We start from the raw sequence: 19,730 nt of genomic DNA on the forward strand, positions 1-19,730 counted from the left end.
ACGTCGCGCTTGTAGCCGTCTCGGGTTGCTTCAAGCTAGGCTGCCTTCCTGCGGGGTTCAACATTTATCTACAGGCTTAATCAAGTTACTGCATTGACATCTAAAGTGTTGTAGGATATCGGGTGTAGTATACCTACCGCCTTGCCTCTTTCGCGAAAGCCAGAGCTGTCCCGGCTGCGTGACGAGGTTCAATCGTGAGTTGGTTTGAGATCCGTCGTGTCACTGTTGCACATGGCCGAACGACCTCGTTTCCACATGTGAGTTTGTCAGTGATCGGCGACATGGCTAAGGTTCGCTGACTTCCAGTCTTGGATGTGTCTTCAGTGTCTTAAATCTTTGTGGGCCACTGAAACCGACCGGAGTTGCTGACGTTCCGAGACATCCCGCGCCATGGACTGACATCGTGGTAGTGATTGGCATAGGAGCTCAGAAACTATGCTCATCTCAAATTCGCGAGGACGGCTAGTGTGTACGAATGAAGGTTTGGAAGATGTGAACTCGGTGTGTACGCTGCTGACTGGCTTGAAGCCTTCAAAAGCTCTGAAGAGCGATAGAATCAACCCATATGGACCTAGACTATGGATGTTTTGCCGAATAAGATGCCGACGTCTCAGGCGCGCTTCGCCCGACCGAAATGGTCCCGCTGCATGACCGTGGAAGAAAAGGGAAGAAATCAGCTGGTGTGTGATCTGCCTCCACGGACCCGGTACACTGGATTGTAGTGTACGCACGTCCTGAGCTCTTGCGGGAGCGGTGTGCGCTCGCATTGACACGAGGTGCGCAGCTACTAAGTTATAACTCGTACTTAATCCTGACTGAGCCAGGCATAAGCGTTCTCTCAGGTGTCACCTCTAGAAGATCATCTCAACTGAACGTCTGCAGCTGTCTGCGACTCATGAAGACCTTTTCTTATCCTAGGCCCGAGCATTCGGCTCAACGACGATGCCCTCGTCCTCTCAGAGACTTGCTCCCTCTCGAACCTTTACCCGAGTTACCGGCCCCTCCACCGCTGTCTTCGCCTCCGCGGACATTCTCCGATCCGTCCTACATACTGACGACACATCTAGTGCCCGTTGCTTTACCTCGATCCACTCCAGAGGTTCCTCAACCAGATACCCCGGCACGCGGGCCAGTGGCAAATGCCGCTGCCATTTCTCTTGCCAGGGAGATGATTGCCCTAAGGGATAGATACTGGGACGGCAAGCTGGATCTACCTAACAGCACGAAGCCTCTGTGGGCTTGCGTGAACCGCTATGTCAGACGGGATCTGAACGACGCGGACGGCAGCAAGGGTATCACGCTTGTGCTCACGCATGCGAACGGATACCACAAGGAGGTAATATCTCGCAGTCTCACAGGCCGGACAATTCCGCTGACCGTTACATAGATCTGGGAGCCTACTATTCTCCATATGATCCATGCGCAGAGGAACTCGTCATCCGATATCAGGGTAGACGAGATATGGTCCTGGGAGCCATGGAATCATGGCGACGCGGCCCTGATCAATGGAAGGGACGCCACATGCTTGTGTGCGCAAATCAACATCGTCATTCCATGCTCTCAGGCTAATCTAAGTTTCGTGCTGCAGTCGATGGCAGGGATAACGCCCGTGACATTCTGCAATTCATTCTATACTACCTACCGTCGCAACCATCGTCCGCAGCGTTGCCAGTCCACCTCGAGCGACTACCGGAAAGCGTGGCCGCGAGCCGCAGATCGCGTGGATTCGAGGGCCGCCAGTTGGTTGGCGTAGGCCACTCACTCGGAGGATGCTCAATGTATGTGATGATCGCAAGGGAAACCGCCCCGCTGACGGTGTTTTGTCACCGCAGTGCACGTCTCGCAATCGCAGAGCCGACTGTATTCTCATCGTTGATCCTTGTAGAGGCAGGTATTGTGGCCTACCCAGGCTCGGGACCTCTGGTCGACAAAAGGACAGTCCCTTATCTTGTTTACGCTATAAAACGCGAGAGTTGGTGGCCTTCTCGGTAAGTCAAATAACTACTATGCAGGGATCGGATGTGCTCAGGTCATCCACTAGTGAGGAGGCACGTAGGGCCCTCTCGGCCTCTCCTTTCTTCTCTACGTGGGACACGGATGCATTATCCATCTACGTAGAATGCGGATTGTGTGATGATCTAAACGGGAGGATCACGCTGAAGATGCCCGGTACTCAGGTTTGTCTATTTCATCATTGTGGCGTAGTTTTATCAGTAATGAACTCTATGCTTTTCCCAGGAGGCCATGACCTACACGGACATGCTGACAATGTACGAAGCATGGGACATGATAGATACGCTCGATGAGGGAGTCGAGATCAGGTGGATTCTCGCCGGGAAAATCGGTAAAGGGTGAGGTTCACGGTCCGATTCTTCAACTTCCCAGCCAAGCCTGATCTGTACGTGTGTCAGAGAGGAATGGTTTAGGGAAACTACATCCTGGCGACGACCGATGAATTGCTCCAATGTCGTGTTCACTGAAGCAGGCCATCTGATTGTGATGGAAGCACCTGAGGACTTAGGTGAGTGATTCGTGGTAACAGGTATTCGGAGTATGACCCCCATCTGTTCGTTTGTTCTCATAGGCAAAGAACTCTTCGCTTTTGTAGAGCGCAAGTACAGTTCGCTGCAATCAAAACTTTGATGTATGTGAGAACTATATACCCGTAATGATGACATCGTGTGGGACAAGCTCAAGAAGGCGGCGGAAATTTCAGGATAGGTAGGCCAAGCGTGGGTGTGCTCACGATACCATCCCGTGAACCAGACCTTATGTCGAAGACCGGGCGACCGATCTCTTCAATCTCACTTATTGTCGATTGAGTTACAGGAAGGCGTGCGACGTCATCTTAAATACATCTCACTCGCAGGGGGGTGACATAAATCCATCCGCTACGCAACTAGCGATGGGTCGTCGCAACTTGGGGTCAGGTCGGGTTCAAGATCAAGCTTGACTTTGGACAGGCATCTTTCAATGCCTCCTCATGACCAGGGCGTACGATTCTTCTGCATTCTTAACCTGGTAAGTTCTACCGACTCTCTTTTGCTCTGGTCTGAGCAAGACGGTACAGCTGTCAAAGCCCATCAGAGACGCGTCAGGATTATATGTGACTTGACACGACTCCGATATCACGGGATTGTGACAGGACGCGCCAGATCCGACCACTGGCCGGGAACAGGCTGACAGCCACGGTATTAGTACCCGCGCTCGGCCGTGTTGCACCATTCTCGGTCTTTCGCGACTGGCCGTCACCAGCCTCGGGGAATTGAGTTCGGTTCTCTTTCTTCGGAATTGAGGTTTGGCTGAAGCTCGGCTGGCGTACACAAGATGGCACCGCGAAATCCTTCGTCATGCTTCGGTGCTCGTTGTGCCCCGTCGGAAGAGTCCAACGTCCGTGCTAGAGAATGATATATGTATCTGCGCGGATGGTACGTCGATGTTCGTTTGTGCACTCTACCAGTCTCATATCCAGTACGTAGGCAATTCCTACTCCTCTCCTGCATGGCCCAAAGAAACCTGATTTGGACGTCCAGGCTGTCTATCGGTATCGGTATTGCCGCCGACCACCCTTATGCACGCCCCACAGTTACCAACCAAGTGAAGCGCGGTATGGAAGACGCACCACGGTCCAATTCATCAATGCGCAGAAGCTCGTCCGGTCGCCGTTGTCCACCAGAAAGTATACGGAAATTACTTCCGCTGCAGGATGCCCTCCAAGCGTCAGCCGATCTACCATCTCTTCCTTTTCCCCCCAAGGCCCTCCCCCATTCATCATTTGTGTTGACGACTCATCTTATACTTGCCGCTCTCCCTAGATCAAGCCCAGACATGCCTCTACCGGTCGCTCCTCCTCCATCCATGGACAAAAAGGAGCGGGATGCAGCTGCGTTCGAGACCGCGAACGCGCTTGTAGCGATGCGATACACGCAATGGAACGGAGAGCTCACAGCACCGAATAGTACGAGACCGCTATCGGTATGCCTCAATCGGTATGTGAGACGGGAGGCAATCGAAAACGTCGCGAACAAGGGTACAACGTTGTTGCTCGTGGCTGCCAACGGGTTTCCCAAGGAGGTACTACCTCTAGTGGCCGACATAGTCTTTGTGGCAATCACTGATATTCAGGAGCTTTGCAGATCTGGGAACCCGTGATCTCACATCTCATACAAGCTCAGAGACAAGCCAATATAAGTTCTCAAAATCTCGTGGACGAAATTTGGGCCTGGGAAGCTGTTAACCACGGCGATGCGGCTCTAGTCAACGAGCAGAATCTAAGCAGTATCTGTAAGTCTCTGTCGCAATAGACGATATAGCCCACAGGAATTTGACTAGTCGCAGTTGATTGTCAGGATAATGCGCGCGATTTACTCCAGTTCCTCTTGCATTACTTGCCAGAGCACTCCTCCTTGCCCGCTCTCCCTACACATCTACCTCGCGTGCCTGATCATATCTCCCAGTACCGACGATCTCATGGCTTCCAAGAGCGGGTTCTCGTCGGTGTTGGCCATTCGCTCGGCGGCTGTTCAATGTGAGTATTCCTGGGACCAGCCGCAGTCCGTCCAAGCAGTCTGATTGTGAAAGATGCCTATAGAGCCCGCGCCGCGGTTGATGTCCCTGTTCTTTTCTCCTCCCTGATTCTCATCGAGCCTGCTATTGTACCCTACCCTCGTACTGGATCCGCCGTCGACGAGCGCGCATTCCCTTACATTGTGAATGCGCTCAAGCGCTCAAGTAGGTGGCCATCGCGGTATGTTTTGAGCTGTTGTACGTATCGATATGGTATAGTGCGTATGCTCATGCATGGCCCAGGGAGGCTGCTCGTAAAGCCTTTCGCGCATCGTCTTTTTTCCAGACATGGGATCCGCAGGTATTCGACAACTATGTTGAGCACGCATTGTGCACGGGTCCAGAAGACTCCTTTGGTGTCAAGCTGAAAACACCCCCTATACAGGTAAGTTTGCATCATGCGATGTGTAATGTATCCATCGATCGTGATGACCGCGCTAGGAGGCACTGGGATACTCCGATGTTCTTTCTATGTATGAGACATGGGACCTTATGGACGAGCTGGACGAACGCATCGAGCTCCGCTTCGTCGTTTCGGGAAAGGAAGGCAAGAGGTTCGTGCACCCTTGGTCTTACAGTGCATCATACGAAGGCGCATTAACACTGATTGTTCAGAGAGGATGGGATACGCGAAATGACTGTCTGGCGGCGACCAGTGAACTCGTCCAATGTCGTTTTCCCTGACGCGGGGCATCTGATCGTGCAGGAAACTCCTCGAGAGCTGGGTGAGTATCTGTTCGTGATGTCATGTTGCTGATGCAACCGACGCGGAGACTGATTGAATGTTTAGGCCAGGAGATCCGCACTTTCTTACAGTGCAAGTACGGACCAGCGGGACCCAGATTGTGAGGTGGTGAATTGCAAGAAGCTCTTGGTCGGTTTCCGAATCAAGCGTCAGGCGGAGTGTATTGGGAGTACGCAATTGGAGAGTTCAATTTCCCGCCGACGTAGACTCGGATTCACGCAACACGAGCGAATTCGAGTGGATATATTCTGAGCGACTCGGAGCGGCTGAGGAACATGTGAATTGTACAATGACGGGCGCCTTCGCCAACCTAAATGCAGTCGGCGCTTGAATTGAGGAGCTGCCCCTTGGTTGCCCCCGCAGCGTTGACATGTTGACAATTGGCGATTGCTGGTGAGCGAAGTGCTTTTCTCATACTTGTTCACAATCCTACAACTTCTCCAGCCAATTTTAGCTCTCGACATACTATACCGCGTCGCTGAGTCGCCGGCCATATTCAAGCCACTGAAGCGTGTACCGGTCGATCGATGATAGAGAATGGTGATTCTAAGTTGGCTAAGTTCGCATCACTTCTTGTTGTACCCTAGCATGATGTTGAATTCATGGTCAGTTTTAGCCTTGCGATATCTCGAAGCTACGGGCCTAATCCAGGTCAGGAACAGGCTTGTGCTGAACTACTCGCCAGCCTCGATGGATTGCCAAATGATGTCGTACAGCCTGCCATGGATGACGCCCTACAGCTAGTAGAGGGATCCATAAAACGAGCCGATGCGCTGATGCAGAAGATGCGGACCCTGCAGAACTCATCTGTCCGTATCAATCGCCTGCCAGCAGAGCTCCTTGTCGAGATATTCTGGCGCGTAGCCGCACTGGTTTGGAGGGCAAAACACCGTCGGTTCCAGCACTACTATGGGCTCATATGTGTAACCCACGTCTGTAGGCACTGGCGTACAGTGGCTCTAGATGCTGCGAGACTATGGGCGACCATCCGGATTGTGAGCCCCGAAGAACACGAGTGGGACGAATTCGACGACAAGAGGCGTGTAATGGAGTATCTATACCGATCAAAATCACATCCCCTCGATATCCGCATCCACGAACTCTCAGAATCCAATGCGGACGGCTGTATCGAGACTCTCCATCCTCACCTGCATCGCATTCAAAAACTACGCATACGGGTGGAAACCGACAGTATCATGCGAATTGTCATATCGAGCCTCCGGACGGTCGCCGCACAGCTTGAGGAACTGGATCTCGATGCCTCGCACACGTCACTGATTCGAAGAAGATATACTTCTTTGACATTGTGGCCGCCACGGCATGTGTTCTTTGAGGGACATACTCCATTATTACATTCCCTCCGCCTATCGCTTGTGACTATCCCGCTAAACTCTGTCATACTGCGAAACCTGCGACACCTTACTCTCCACAAGCAGAATATGCCCATCACCCACATGGACACATTTCTCGATGTCCTGGACAATTGCCCGGATCTTGAGATGCTCTCCGTGCAGAGTCATGGCCGATTCCCGTCTTCCCCCCTGCCACCTACCCGTACAGACAGGGTCGTTTCTCTCTCCGCTCTTCAGACCTTGGCTATCGCTTGGCAACAGCCCATGTTTTCCAGCCTCCTCCTCGCTCACGCTCACCTTCCACGGCCTACCAAGCTTCGCCTCATTGTAGATGTCGATCAACATTTAGAAGCCGAGGGACCGGGCGCGCAGTTAATCATACTAGACAACAGACTGCTGCGACCTACGGGGAACGACTCCATTTACACCCTTTCCTCCATCCACACCTTGCGGATCATGACCCACCCCAATATCTCTTTCGAAGGGTACATCCAAACAGACCGGGACCCGATCACTGTCTCACCCGGGCTGTCACCTTGCACTGAGCCCGCGCTGACTATCACGCTGGACGGCCGGCGTCCTTCGCTCGCGCATGTGATGACAAGCTTCATGCAGGCACATAGGGGCGCCGTCCCATTCAGCGTGGTCCACACGCTGATTTTCGACTGCACCGACCTGACATTGTCGTCTGATGATTGGGCACATATCTTCGGCGCCATGCTCAGGCTACGGACCCTCCATCTCTTCCGGATACCACGTAGGTCCCTGCTGTCATGCTTTCGCGCGCTCTGCCCGTCGGAGGTCGCAGAAGATCAGGCATTTGGGGACGGCACACAACTCCTGGTTGGGTTGGAAACTATGAAGGTTCACGAGAGCAACTTTGTTGATAAGGAGTTGAGGGCAGTACTGGAGCGGACCTTGCAGCACTTGAGTGCGAAGGGCGCACTGGAGAGGCTGCAATTGGTCAGAAAGCCTAGGGCACGCCCAAAGGTGAATGAGGAGCTCGTGGGTCAGTTCTGCACGGTAGAGATCATTGTAGGTGACACTTAATAGACGCAGCTGCTGGTCCACATTTACACACTTGTATCTCTTATAGCCAGTACTAACCGGCAGGTTGTCGTAGATGTGTGTCCGCGATCTATCAATGTCATGCCTGACGCAGACATCGTACTTACTATATCTCTGTAACAAGTCACCGTATTCGACTCAGAGCACCGGCTCGGAGGATTCCGAAGTGAACGCGCGACGCGTCCTGGACGCGTTTGTGGCGTGGGCACGTCGCGTCAGACGCTCAACCTCGTCACGCAACTCAGGCGGCCCGGGTAGCGAGAAGACTCGAACCACCCTGGGATTCGTTGGTCTGCGACTCCAAGCTATCACAGGGAGCTGACAATCGAGTCCTGGTAAGTGAGACAAATGTATACTTCTTTATTCCAACCTTACAAGTTCTTGAACCTATTCCAGGACGAGGTGACCTCCCTTTGTCACTGACGTGTTGTACTGCGCCACTCAGTCTGAGTCGGCATACTACCGGTACTTGGGCAGTAAGAGTCGGCCGATAGAGAATGTCAGCCTCAGACCCCTATGAATTGTTGATCAGGTTCGCTGCAATTTTTGTCATATCGGAGTTTACTGTAATATTGACTTTGCGGAAAGCCTTGGCCTTGCAGTGGCTCAGATCTACAGGCCCAATCCATGTCAGGAACAAGCTTGCGCCGAATTACTTGCCACTCTAGATGGATCTTCACTGGCAAGCGATGTTGTACGCCCCGCTATAGACGATGCCCTCCGACAAGCTGAAGACTCCATGAAACGAACCGCTGCGCTGATGCAGAAGATGCGGGCCCTGCGGAATCGTTCTGTGACAATCAACCGCCTTCCGAGCGAGCTCCTTGCAGACATATTCTGGCGCATATCTTCGCCTACGGTCATTGCTCGCCTCATCTCCCTGACTCACGTCTGTACACACTGGCGTGCGGTTGCCCTAGACGATGCGAGACTCTGGGCCACAGTATGGATCGAGTGTGACCCCGAATCGGATACACTGCAGACTAGCTGTGTTCCGCGTATGACGGAATACCTACGCCGATCACGATCACATCCCCTGTTCGTCAACATTGGCCATCTTCCACAGTCAAGCATGCTCGCGTGTATCGAGACCCTGCAAGCTCACCTGCATCGCATCCAGACGTTTTGGTTACAAACGGAAACCGTCGACCAAATGCTCCATTGTTTGACTCGCCTCCGAACGGCTGCTGTCCGACTCGAGGATCTACGCCTCGAAGTCGATCCCTTCGAGTCCGACGACTCTGACTCTGAAGCATCTTCCGTCTCACCCTTCCAGTCACACGCGTGCGACCTGTTTGGTGGCCATACTCCGCTCTTGCGCTCCCTCTATCTATCCGAAGTATCCAACTTGTCGATTCCTACCACACTACGGAACTTGCGACATTTCACCCTTGTCAGGCAGACTATGCCTATAACTCATATGGACGCATTCCTCGACGTTTTGGAAATTGCCCTGGTCTTGAGACCCTGTCCATGAGCAGTTTCAGCACATTTTTGTCCTCGCCCCAGCCACCGGCCCATCTGGACAGGGCGATTACTCTCCCCGCCCTTCTGTCCCTTACCCTTGAGTGGCAGCAGCCCATGTTCGTTGGCCACCTCCTCAAGCACCTTCGCCTTCCGGGGCCAACCAAGATCGATATCACCTACGGTCTCGACACCGATCAGAACATCTGGAACGCACGTTTGAGTGCGGACGACAAGCTGTTGCCCCCTGCGGGCCACGACTCTATCCACACACTTTCTTCCGCCCACACCCTGCGGGTGACAGGCAAAAGGATGGGCAGCTCCTTCAGTTGGTACACTGGCCTGGACGCGGTGCCGACGAATAACGGGCACATTCGCTCTGAGCCTGCGCTGACAATACAGCTGTGCGGCCGGCGGTCCTCGGAATGTCTTGTCGCACACTTCGCACGAACGCACAGAGGCAGACCCCCGTTCAGTCTGGTGCATACGCTCGCAGTTGGGGGTCGCAAGATTGGGATATCGTCGCAGGCTGATTGGGCAGGGCTCTTCAGCGCCATGCCCCAGCTGCGCACCCTCCATCTTGCTGTCTACCCCGCACATGTACTCGTATGTCTTCGCGCCCTCTGCCCGTTGCCAGTGGAGGAGGATGGCACCGAGGAGGATGACGCGCTCGGTAACGCTGGCCGCTCCTGCCATGCCCAGGGCTGCATGATCTAAAAATTCTGAGTGGGTCGAAGTTCGCTAAGGAGATGAAGGCTAGGTTGGAGAAACAGTACAGCGTCTCAGCGTCGACGGGGGCTCAAGAGGTTGGTACTCCTGGCAGATCAGCGCTCGGAGGTGAACGAAGAAGTTTTGGGCCAATTTTGCACAGTGGAGTTTGTCTAGGGTTGAGGCGCATTCCGGAATCCTTGCGGGCCCGAACTTGCAGGTATGTGACGGTCTGCGTGTGCGCAGCCTTGGTGCGGTAGATTCAAAGATGGGATTTGTACTCAAATCTAGTCTCCAGTAGACGGACTCTAAAAACGACGTCTTTCGTATCCATAGTAGTAGTACACTGTGGATTGTGGATCTCCGTCAATGTTTGCTTCAAGTGGTTTGATGATAATACATGTGATGTTTGCATGAGGACACTTCGAGCCGAGTTCTGGAGTCGTAACACACCAACCTTGAACGAACATGAATCCGAGGCGTACAGTACTCTACAACATCAATTCACTGGGACCCTCATCTATAGAAGGTACTACACCGCCTCGCCCACGACCCACCTCTGCTTCTCCTCGTCAAGCGACGAGCCCTGTCGTCCACGCGGTCCACCACCCTCGTCACACTCACCGCCAGCGGGACGCCCGCCGCCGCCGCGTACGGGTGCGGCTGCGCGTGGACGACCCACGGCTGGTCCTGCCACGGGTCGCCCTCCCTCTCTGCGCGCGCCCGCTCCCACTCGCTGCGGTACGAGAACCGCGGGCGCGCGGCGCGTACGTGTGCGCTGCGCTCGGCGGGGGCGGCGCGCCGTACGGGTACGAGGGCCGCCTCGACTTCGATTCCCGGCCGACGCCGTCGCCGCTCAGGGGCCGGCCGCCGGAGAAGGTGCCGATGGACGCGGCGCCGGCGACGAAGCCCGAGGACGACGCGGAGGTGTGCGCGCGCTGCGCCCAGCCGAGGGCGACGCGGAGGTTGATGAGCATGAACGCGGTGCCCGCGACGGGCGACCAGACGTCGATCGCGGTGAACTGGAACGCGGACGCGCGCTGGAAGGCGCCGAGGAAGGTCGCGTTCCACGCGGTGTGCAGCGCGGCGGACTCGACGAGGATCGCGAGCGCGGAGAGGAGGTTGGGCGAGGCGAGCGAGGGATGGCTCCGCGCGCGGAGGCGCGTGCGGAAGACGCGGTAGGAGATGCAGACTGTGGGGAGGGTCAGGAGCAGGGGTGAGGGGAGGAGGGCGGGGACGTTACCTGTACAATACACGTTCGTACTATGTGGGTAAGCGCAATGTCAGCAAGGACTGGCACTATAGGCGAACGGCTACATACGCGAGGGTAAAGAAACAGTCGGCGGTGATCCATCGTCCGGTCTGGCCACTGTAGACGTTGTCGCCGAGCTTGTACAAGGAGAAACGCCAGCAGACACCGACACCGACGGCTGGAAGTCGTACCATCAGACACTCGCATCGAAGAGCTCACCGAAGAGGCACCTACCAATCAGACCAAACCAGGTGAGAACGGGGAGAACGATGATCGCTTTGTTGTAGCCCCAGATGATGTACAGGCGGTATATCTGCGCCACGATGTGAATTCGAGAAGGGTGTAAGCGAAATAACCACGTACAATCATTGCATCAGATACAATAACAGTAGCGACCAAAAGAGCGGATTTAGCGACCTCGGAGGGGAGTGCAATGTCTGCGTAGAAGAACAGCGCGGCCGTTCCGCCGCGGAAGTTGACGAAAGCTTCAAATAGCCTGTAGACAGTGAGGACCCAGTGCTTCAAGTGACGTTCAGTTGGTTATAATCGAGGTGTGCAGGGACGGCGAGCACTCACACCAGTCACTGTGAGGAAGATGCTGTTTGCCGCGATGAACATGGGTGCCCTGTACACCGACTTGCTGGAGTGCTTGCCCTCGGCAGCCACTTTCGCTCTACTCTGGCGGATGAGGAGGTAGGTAGAGGCGCCATAGAGGACGAAGAAGATGCCGTAGAGGAGGCTCTCGATGCAAACAGTGGCAAGATTGACCGAGATGAGCTGGGAGATCTCTGGGTTATCTGCCATGGCTGCCCAGGACGGCGCGCAGGAGGAGGGGATGAAGATGAAACATCCGTGAGCGGTCGCGAGAGGGTAGGCTGGGCTATATAGGTCGTGTGTTGCGGTGTCTTGATGCATGGCGGCGAAGTGCTCCGGGTACGGAGGAAGCTGGAGGAATTCGAAGTGATGCAGACGGGAGATCTTCTGGTAAAGTTCTAGTGGCGAAGACAAATAACCACGCGCGTCGGCAGTTGCGATCGGCGCCTGGGTATGTGGGCGGCGAATACCTGGGAAGATGTGCGTGTGGATGGACTGCGGCAGGTGGAAAAGCGCGAGGGGGACAGTGGGGGACAGTGTGGACGGGGACAGCAGCACATGGCTCTGTCTTGCGACCGCCCGCTGCCTCCCGCTGCCAGGTGCCTCAATCGCGATCACGATCGAGCAGGGTCGATGGCGCGCTAAGCCCCGGTCCAAGTCCACAGCTCTCCGTACCTCCTCCTCACTTGTCTCTCACCCTCAGCCTGCTCTTGGCGCAGCCCGACGACCGTGCACGAGAGCGACACGCTCAAATGACGGTTCTTGCGAGTTCCTTTTCCCGGTCTCTAGGCGGTACGTTGACGCACGCATGCGATCATTACGTCCACGACGTACAACGGCTGCCGCCAAATTGCCAATCGCCCCTGCTACATCCAAGTCGGACCTAGCGTTGTCCAAGATGTAGCCCGGAAATAGGCCAGTGCTCCTACTCCATGCTCTATTCACGACGCGGCAGCCGCTACATCCACGCCCAGGATGATGTCTGCACGACGTCATGGTAGTGGCTGGAGCTCCTTGCACTACATACTAGGTCAACCTCGCGCGAACATTACTCTTGACTTCAGAACCATCCCACCACCTCTCCAGCTACTACGCACAACATGGACACGGAAACAAAGCACTCGCTCTACCACTCCGCGCCGTACAGCGCAGCGGGCACCGCAATGATGACCTTCAAGCCCATCAACGCTATTCACCAGCACCTCTGTGCATTCCATGTTTACTCGTGAGTCTCGCTCACATAGTCACTCGCTGTCTCGCACTGACTCCGCCCTTCCAGACAAGACCGCACCCGCCACCTCGAGGCGCACCACTACTGCACCCACCTCTCGCCCGACTTCCACCAATGCATCATCTACGACTCCGACGCGCCCTCCGCCAAGCTCATCGGCATCGAGTACATCGTCTCCGAGCAGCTCTTCGACGCCCTCCCCGCCGCCGAGAAGCCGCTCTGGCACTCGCACAAGTACGAGGTCGAGTCCGGCTTCCTCCAGATGCAGGCGAACACTCACCTCAACGGCGCCGTCACCGACCTCGCGGAGCAGCCCGCCATCCTCGAGATCCAGCGCACGTACGGCAAGACCATCCACACCTGGCCCGTCGACATCCACCCCGACCTCCCCCTCGGCCCGCCCCAGCTCATGACCTCGTACACCGCCGACGGCCAGGGCCCGCCCCCGGAGATGGTGAAGGCGCGCGACGAGCGTTCGGGCATGGACACAAAGAGGAAGCGCGAGCTGAGGAAGGGCTACTTGCCGCCGTATGAAAAGCGAGAGGACGCGGATGCGTGGGAGGAGACGAAGAAGGGGATCGTCTTCGAGGCGAAGGAGGTCGACTACAAGCCGTATCCGGGGCAGCAGAAGTAGGTGCATGGCTGAGGGTTGGACGCATCAAGTAGCACAGGTCGAGTGTACATTACTGTGAGACGAACTGGAAGGTGATTGATCAATTTCCTCCTCGACCAAGATTGATTATTTCTCCACCGTTCCGCGAGGTGAGTGATTCCGATCACATAGAAACAGTCTACCGTGTCTTTTACAGCCCTGGCCCGCCTGTCGCTTCCCTAGGCTTCACAGATGCGAAGACAGCGCTTACAAGGAGGAAAATGAGGATCACGCAGACGGATCACGACAGAAGAGATCGACTCAACATACTGCAAGGCCCCTTCACAAAGCATGATCCTCAGACACCTTCACTGTGCAGAATGTGCGCAGACGCCTCCAAGCCGTCTTCAGGCGGCCCTGCACACCCACCACCTCCAGCGTCTCCAGCTACCCTGCCGGCTCATGTACCGCACCGCCTTCCCCAGCACCTTCCGCAGCTGCTTGTTGAACACCCCCACGGGCCGGACGATCACAAGCGTCGCCAGATGCGGGAGGAGCGGCTCAGCGCGTAGCTCTTCCACGGACTTCAACGGGTAGGAGAGCACATAGAGACATTCCTGGATGCTCCGCGTGGGGAGCCCGATGAGTCGCAGGGTGCACAGATTGCGTGCGGGCCTAGCGCGGAAGAGGTGCCGCCAGCGCACGTGAGTCGACACGTCGAGCGGGGTGCCACGGACGATGAGCGTGTGCATCGTGGGTGTGCCGCGTTGCCGCGCGAGGCCCAACGCGAGCAAGGCGAGCGCGTCGAGAGGATGCAAATTGAGGAACTGAAGCGTGAGGGACGGCTCGGAGCCTTCTGATTCTATGGTCGCAGGTTTCTGCAACATCGGGCCGATGTCAGTGTTGTAACCCTTGGCGACGAGCCGAAGGGGGGAAGAAGACGCGCAAACGTCGAGGATGCGCAGCGAGGAGAAGATAGTGGTGGACGCGCAGGTTTTGAAGAACACGCCTGGGTCTATTGGTTGGCACGAACATCCGCGACCAGCATGTGGAAGGTGAACTTGGTGGGCCCAGGGATGGAGAGTCGCGCGAGCAGGTAGCTAACATATGAAATGAGCTGACCAGTGAGAACGAGGCGTCTTAGAGCAGGGAGAGAGACTCTGACTTCATCTGCGCGTAGGGGTATAAGTCGGTTCGTCGGGACCCGCCCGAAAACCCAGTCAGGAGAGTATCGCACAGTAAGGGACTCGAGCTCAGGACACTCCTCGAGCACGCCGAGAACCTCGTCAACGGACTGATAGCTTTGGAAACTGACATGCAGTGTCAGGTGCCGCAGGTTCTGCACAAAGAGTGAGGGCAGCGACACGGACGACAGGCAGAGAGAACGCAATGCAGGGGTGTTTCCGTCGAACAGCGTAGATGTTGGGGCGTGGCAGTATGGCGCCCGTGCGTCGAAGGCCGTTGTCAATCCATTGACCCAGGACACAGGCGGGACGAGGCCGAGAGTGAGCTCTGCGAGCTGGGCGGCGGGCTGCGTGAGACAGCCGATGACGTTTTCCATAACCCAGCTGTTCTTCATCTTCACGAACAGTCGTTTGATGCGATGCATGTGGGGTTGGAGGCTCACGATGCAGCCACGGAAATCGTCGTCCAGGACGTGTAGGGGCGTGATGATGACATGGATGGGATACGCGCACGACCGTCGCAGATACTCTGCCAGACGTGTCTTGTCACCGGACGTCGTGCCGCGGACGAGTATCGTCGACCATAGCCTCGCATCCTGGTCGGCCACCCCGCGCCAGTACGAACAGACGTGGCTCAGTGTAATGATGTCCTGAGAGATGTAGATGATACCGGCCCAGGCGAGGTGGCTGAGACAGCAGTTGACAATATTTCCGTCACAATCTCGGTGGGCAACCTATGGATTGAGACGGGGCAACGATACGATGCCGGGGTCCTCTGTAGCAGCACCGTGTGCTGGTCAGTGAGGTTCTGTCTTGCCTCATCGAAGAAATTGCTGCGTACCTCGTGGAGATGGCACTCGAATCAACGAGCACTTTCTCCTGACTTGATAGAATCCAACACTCTCGACGCCGTCGGGATCCATGCTGCGGGGACAGGTAGTGACTAGACGATGAGGCTGCGGTAAGACTCCGAGTCGTGATCAGAGGAGAGAAGGAGGAATGAGTTTCAATATCGACGTGGAAGCCCAGCAAGCGCCGCTGCGCGGCTATGTACAGTACGCCAGTCCTTAGCATTCCCGACACATAGGGCATCCATGTGATCATCCATTCGACTGCTGGCACCGGTACTGAACAAGTCGACATCGGAACTTCACTTGCCTGAGACAGTGGTGGAACAAGCACGATATGAGGCCTTCTGAGCTTGTAGCGCACCAGATCGCAGCTAGAAAACACAGTATTGTATGAAGAGAATATAGATGAGTCGAAGCCTCGTTCCAGGCAGTTCAAGATCAACTGTGTGCGGTCAGCTACGGAGACTAACTGTGTGCGTGAATATCTGAGTGACGCGACGCGCTTTTTGGCCTCGAGTAGTGCGCGTGGCGCACGTGATCGTTACTTATTGAAGATTGCGGTTCAAACGTTCAAATTCAAACGTTCACTACACTAGCAAGTAAATGCGAATACGTAGGAATACGTATGCGTAGGCACGGTCTGGCGTAGCTCAGGGAGGCCTCTCCCATAATGAACACGAATCGAGAAGATAAAGATACGGTAGCGACTCTACACAGCGAGTACTTGATTATTTTGGTGAATGATGAAAGAGCGTCTCGTCTCTGACACTGTGCAGACGTCGGCGGCGGTGCCAGACGCGTCTATGAATACAAGGGTACTAAGGGATCATGCAAACGGATCACCACGGAAGAGATCAACTCGACATACTCGGCGGAAGGAGGCACCCTGTCGCGGCACACTATCTTCAGTCACCTTCGCTGTGCAGAAGGTGCGCAGACGTCCCAATGCATCGTCAGGCCCGAGCCCTGCACGCCCACCACCTTCACCATCTCCGACTTGCTATGCTGGTCCATGTACTTCCGCGATGGCTTGTCGTACCCTCCCACGGGCCGGACGATCGCAAGCGTCGCCAGGTGCGGAAGGATTGGCGACGGGCGCTGACCTTGCACAGACGGTCGCGGATAGGAGAGCGCAGAGACATCTGGCGACACTCTGCGCAGCGAGGTCGACGAGACGCAGAGTGTGCGCGTTCCGGGTGAAGCGCGAGAGGAGGAGCCGGAGCTTTCGCGTCATAAATCGAACGGTATGCCATGGATAATGAGTGTGCGGTGTGGGTATTAAGCCGGGCAGTCCTGGCTCGAGGAAGAACAACACAAGGACAGACGACAGGTCGGCAATTCCAAGCATGACAAACTGCTTGCGGCCTTCTGATTCCACAGTCGCGGGTGAGAAGGTGCGCGGAGTCCTCCGTCATTGTTCCATTGTCAGTGGTGTGCTCCTTGTTGGTGAGCCGAGCGGGGGAGGACGCGTGTTAACCGAGGGTGCGCATCGAGAGGATATTGGTGGTTGAGCAGATTGCGAAGAACGCCGAGCTCTAGGCACGAGCGTTCGCAACCAGCAAGTGGGAGGTGAACTGGGTGGGCCCAGGGACGGAGAGTCGCGCGAAGGAGAGGTCCACGCACGACATGTGCTGAGCGATATAGACAAGGCGGTTCCAGACAGGGAGAGAGACCGCGCCCTCGTCGGTGCGTCGGTGCATGCCATTACGTCCCGCCCGACAAGCCAGTCGGGGTCATATCGCATGAACATCGAATATTGTTCGAGCTCCTGGCGCTACTTCGTAATGTCGAGGATAAACGGAGGGGTAGCATTCTATTTCGTCATTCCACGTTAGGTGCCGTAGCTTCCGCATAATGGGTGGATGTGAGGATAGTGATACGGATATCAGACAGACCAAACGCAATGCGGGGGTGTTCCCGTCAAAGAGCGCTGCCGCTTTGGGTTCCGGGGCATAGCAATATGGTGCTTCAAAGTCGAAGGGTGTTGCGAGTGCGTCGACATCGGGCTCAGGCCGCACGAGGCCGAGAGTGAGCTCTTCGAGTTGGACGGCAGGCTTTGTGAGACAGTCGATGACGTTTTCCATAACCCAGCTGTTTTTCATCTTCACGAACAGCCGCTTGATACGGTGCATGTGAGGGTGTAAGCCCGTTATGCAGCCACGGAAATCGTCGTCCAGGATGTGGAGGGGCGCGATGATGACATGGATGGGCCATGTGCACGATCGTCGCAGGTGCTCTTCCAGACGAGACTTGTCACCGGATGTTGTTCCGCGGATGACTATGGTCGACCATAGCCTCGCGTCGTGCTCGGCCACTCCGCGCCAGTACGAACAGACGTGGCTCAGCGTAGTGATGTCCTGAGAAACATCCATGACACCTAGTTCGGGCGACGTGGCCGAGACAGCGTTTGAGAATATCTCCGTCAGTATCTCGGGGGGCAGACTACGAATTGAGGCGGAAGGGTGATACGAAGCCGGGGTCTCCTGTAGCAGCAACAGATCCGTGTACTGGTCAGTGAAGTTATGTCTTGCAGTATCGATAAGATTGCTGGCAGCTGCGTACCTCGTGAAGATTGGCACGCGATTCAATGCACACTTCCTCTTGACCTGGTACATCCCGACTACTCTCTATACCGTCGGGATTCATCCTGTGAGGCGCGGATTATGACTAGACGACAAGCTGTAAGACTTTGAATGTCTGTTTAGGTGACAGTTGGGTGAGAGAAGGAAGAAAGGATATCGCTATCGGATGTGGAAGCCCAGCAAGTAAGTATTCGTCCTTTCGACTGCTACCAGAACTGTGAATGAACAAATGAACCTTACTTGCCTGATATATTACAACGACAGGCGCAGCCCAAGGCTTTCTGACTCACAAGATCGCAACTGAGAAAGACAGCGTTGAGGGAAGATGTTGTTCGCGAATTCGGAATCACTCCGCGACGTCGAAGCGCCCTGGTGGCGGTGTCTATGAGGTTAGGGTTACCACGTCGCGCACCTGTTCTTCGTCGTCCATCGCATCGAGCTCGGCCCCCGACTTATCCCAAAAGAAAAGATCGCTGTGAGTCCGTCTTGCACGCCTCTGTCTCGTCTGTGCAGTTTCAGCGAGAAGCCGTCGCATCTGACGATGGATGGCTCGCCTCTGACCTGGATGTACCGCCGCGACACGCTCCGAGTCTGACGCGTCGCCTCCCCCAGATGTCTGCCACCATCGAAGAGGTCTCCTCCGACCACTCGGAGCACGAGCACGATCACGACCATGATCACGACCACGACCACGACGACCCGACCTCGCAGGCTGCCCTCGACAAGATCCAGTCGCGCTCCGAGCGCAAGGCGCGCAAGGCGCTGCTCGGCTTGGGCCTCAAGAAGGTGGAGGGCATCACGCGGGTGACGCTCCGGAGGCCAAAAAACGTACGTTCGCAGCGCACTCGACTTACAGTGCAAAGCTGACAGTCTGGCGCGCGCGACGCAGGTCCTGTTCGTGATCGCCACCCCCGACGTGTACAAGTCGCCCAACAGCGACTGCTACATCGTGTTCGGCGAGGCGAAGGTGACGCCCCATCCCCATCATGCTCTCCCGCACGCTCACACCCTTCCCACTAGATCGAGGACATGAACCAGGCTGCCCAGCTCTCCGCCGCGCAGCAGCTCGCGAGCGGCGGCGCGGGCGTGCCCAGCCTCGACGCCTCCGGCGTGACTGGCGGCGACGATGACGACGACGACGACATCCCCGAGCTCGAGGAGGTGCAGGAGGAGGGTCCTGTGGACGAGACGGGCGTGGAGCCGAAGGACATCGAGCTCGTCATGCAGCAGGTCGGCTGCTCACGCGCGAAGGCCGTACGTGTGCTGAAGGAGAGCGGTGGCGATCTCATCAATGCTAGTGAGTGGTTGTGTCTGGTCTGCTGGTGTCGGAAGCTGATGCGGTGCGCGAACAGTCATGGCGGCCAGCGAGTAGGCTCGGATGCGTAGTTTGCTGTATACTATCCCGCATTTACATTGCTTTACACCACGCAAAACGTCCCGCATGGATCTTCATGGAATATGCTGGTGCGCAAAGCCAGCAGTCTTTCGAGTGCGACTGCAAAATTCTCGTGAGGAACGACGACTCAATTGCCACATGGCAG

General features: G+C 55.9%; 10 protein-coding genes across 10 annotated transcripts; 7 read left to right on the forward strand and 3 right to left on the reverse strand.

Annotated features, from left to right (window-relative positions):
- Positions 1–710: 710 nt before the first annotated feature.
- B0H18DRAFT_1006736 (alpha/beta-hydrolase) lies at positions 711–2,690 on the forward strand. The gene is made up of 9 exons (XM_048028679.1): positions 711–776; positions 843–1,336; positions 1,388–1,529; positions 1,589–1,778; positions 1,833–1,988; positions 2,042–2,177; positions 2,239–2,351; positions 2,412–2,521; positions 2,585–2,690. The coding sequence occupies exons 2-9, from the start codon at positions 896–898 to the stop codon at positions 2,641–2,643; spliced, it is 1,347 nt and encodes a 448-aa protein (XP_047893504.1). The 5' UTR covers positions 711–776; positions 843–895; the 3' UTR covers positions 2,644–2,690.
- A 1,138-nt stretch (positions 2,691–3,828) lies between these two features.
- B0H18DRAFT_1119053 (Alpha/beta hydrolase family-domain-containing protein) lies at positions 3,829–5,415 on the forward strand (the record flags this gene model as incomplete). Its single annotated transcript, XM_048033894.1, has 8 exons — positions 3,829–4,074; positions 4,137–4,284; positions 4,339–4,528; positions 4,592–4,747; positions 4,810–4,951; positions 5,008–5,120; positions 5,182–5,291; positions 5,357–5,415. The coding sequence occupies 8 exons, from the start codon at positions 3,829–3,831 to the stop codon at positions 5,413–5,415; spliced, it is 1,164 nt and encodes a 387-aa protein (XP_047893505.1).
- Positions 5,416–5,657: 242 nt separating this feature from the next.
- Positions 5,658–7,827, forward strand: B0H18DRAFT_1006741 (uncharacterized protein). Its single transcript, XM_048028680.1, has 3 exons — positions 5,658–5,704; positions 5,756–5,870; positions 5,922–7,827. The coding sequence occupies exons 2-3, from the start codon at positions 5,839–5,841 to the stop codon at positions 7,711–7,713; spliced, it is 1,824 nt and encodes a 607-aa protein (XP_047893506.1). The 5' UTR covers positions 5,658–5,704; positions 5,756–5,838; the 3' UTR covers positions 7,714–7,827.
- Positions 7,828–8,002: 175 nt separating this feature from the next.
- On the forward strand, positions 8,003–9,300 carry B0H18DRAFT_352226 (uncharacterized protein). The gene is made up of 3 exons (XM_048037703.1): positions 8,003–8,066; positions 8,128–8,263; positions 8,320–9,300. Exons 2-3 carry the CDS (start codon positions 8,229–8,231, stop codon positions 9,206–9,208), a joined length of 924 nt encoding a protein of 307 aa, XP_047893507.1. The 5' UTR covers positions 8,003–8,066; positions 8,128–8,228; the 3' UTR covers positions 9,209–9,300.
- Positions 9,205–10,080, forward strand: B0H18DRAFT_1119055 (uncharacterized protein; the record flags this gene model as incomplete). Its single annotated transcript, XM_048033895.1, has 2 exons — positions 9,205–9,868; positions 10,019–10,080. The coding sequence occupies 2 exons, from the start codon at positions 9,205–9,207 to the stop codon at positions 10,078–10,080; spliced, it is 726 nt and encodes a 241-aa protein (XP_047893508.1).
- Positions 10,081–10,523: 443 nt separating this feature from the next.
- B0H18DRAFT_876555 (uncharacterized protein) lies at positions 10,524–11,959 on the reverse strand (the record flags this gene model as incomplete). Its single annotated transcript, XM_048040493.1, has 6 exons — positions 10,524–11,095; positions 11,147–11,166; positions 11,225–11,333; positions 11,390–11,468; positions 11,519–11,674; positions 11,732–11,959. The coding sequence occupies 6 exons, from the start codon at positions 11,957–11,959 to the stop codon at positions 10,524–10,526; spliced, it is 1,164 nt and encodes a 387-aa protein (XP_047893509.1).
- An 890-nt stretch (positions 11,960–12,849) lies between these two features.
- On the forward strand, positions 12,850–13,614 carry B0H18DRAFT_876464 (DUF1264-domain-containing protein; the record flags this gene model as incomplete). Its single annotated transcript, XM_048040490.1, has 2 exons — positions 12,850–12,974; positions 13,029–13,614. The coding sequence occupies 2 exons, from the start codon at positions 12,850–12,852 to the stop codon at positions 13,612–13,614; spliced, it is 711 nt and encodes a 236-aa protein (XP_047893510.1).
- An 82-nt stretch (positions 13,615–13,696) lies between these two features.
- On the reverse strand, positions 13,697–14,585 carry B0H18DRAFT_1006744 (uncharacterized protein; the record flags this gene model as incomplete). Its single annotated transcript, XM_048028681.1, has 2 exons — positions 13,697–14,019; positions 14,046–14,585. Coding segments are annotated over 2 exons (645 nt in total), but the record flags the coding sequence as incomplete, so codon positions are not given.
- Positions 14,586–17,103: 2,518 nt separating this feature from the next.
- B0H18DRAFT_352284 (uncharacterized protein) lies at positions 17,104–18,519 on the reverse strand. The gene is made up of 3 exons (XM_048037704.1): positions 18,434–18,519; positions 18,170–18,294; positions 17,104–18,090 (listed from the first exon to the last, which is right to left on the reverse strand). The coding sequence occupies exons 2-3, from the start codon at positions 18,251–18,253 to the stop codon at positions 17,341–17,343; spliced, it is 834 nt and encodes a 277-aa protein (XP_047893512.1). The 5' UTR covers positions 18,254–18,294; positions 18,434–18,519; the 3' UTR covers positions 17,104–17,340.
- A 95-nt stretch (positions 18,520–18,614) lies between these two features.
- B0H18DRAFT_1006749 (NAC domain-containing protein) lies at positions 18,615–19,612 on the forward strand. Its single transcript, XM_048028682.1, has 4 exons — positions 18,615–19,017; positions 19,079–19,156; positions 19,210–19,486; positions 19,542–19,612. The coding sequence occupies exons 1-4, from the start codon at positions 18,802–18,804 to the stop codon at positions 19,559–19,561; spliced, it is 591 nt and encodes a 196-aa protein (XP_047893513.1). The 5' UTR covers positions 18,615–18,801; the 3' UTR covers positions 19,562–19,612.
- The last annotated feature ends 118 nt before the right edge of the window (positions 19,613–19,730 follow it).

The sequence above is a fragment of the Fomitopsis serialis genome (genome assembly GCF_022376445.1).
Source record: "Fomitopsis serialis strain Sig1Antser10 chromosome Unknown B0H18scaffold_32, whole genome shotgun sequence".
Lineage (NCBI taxonomy): Eukaryota > Fungi > Basidiomycota > Agaricomycetes > Polyporales > Fomitopsidaceae > Fomitopsis > Fomitopsis serialis.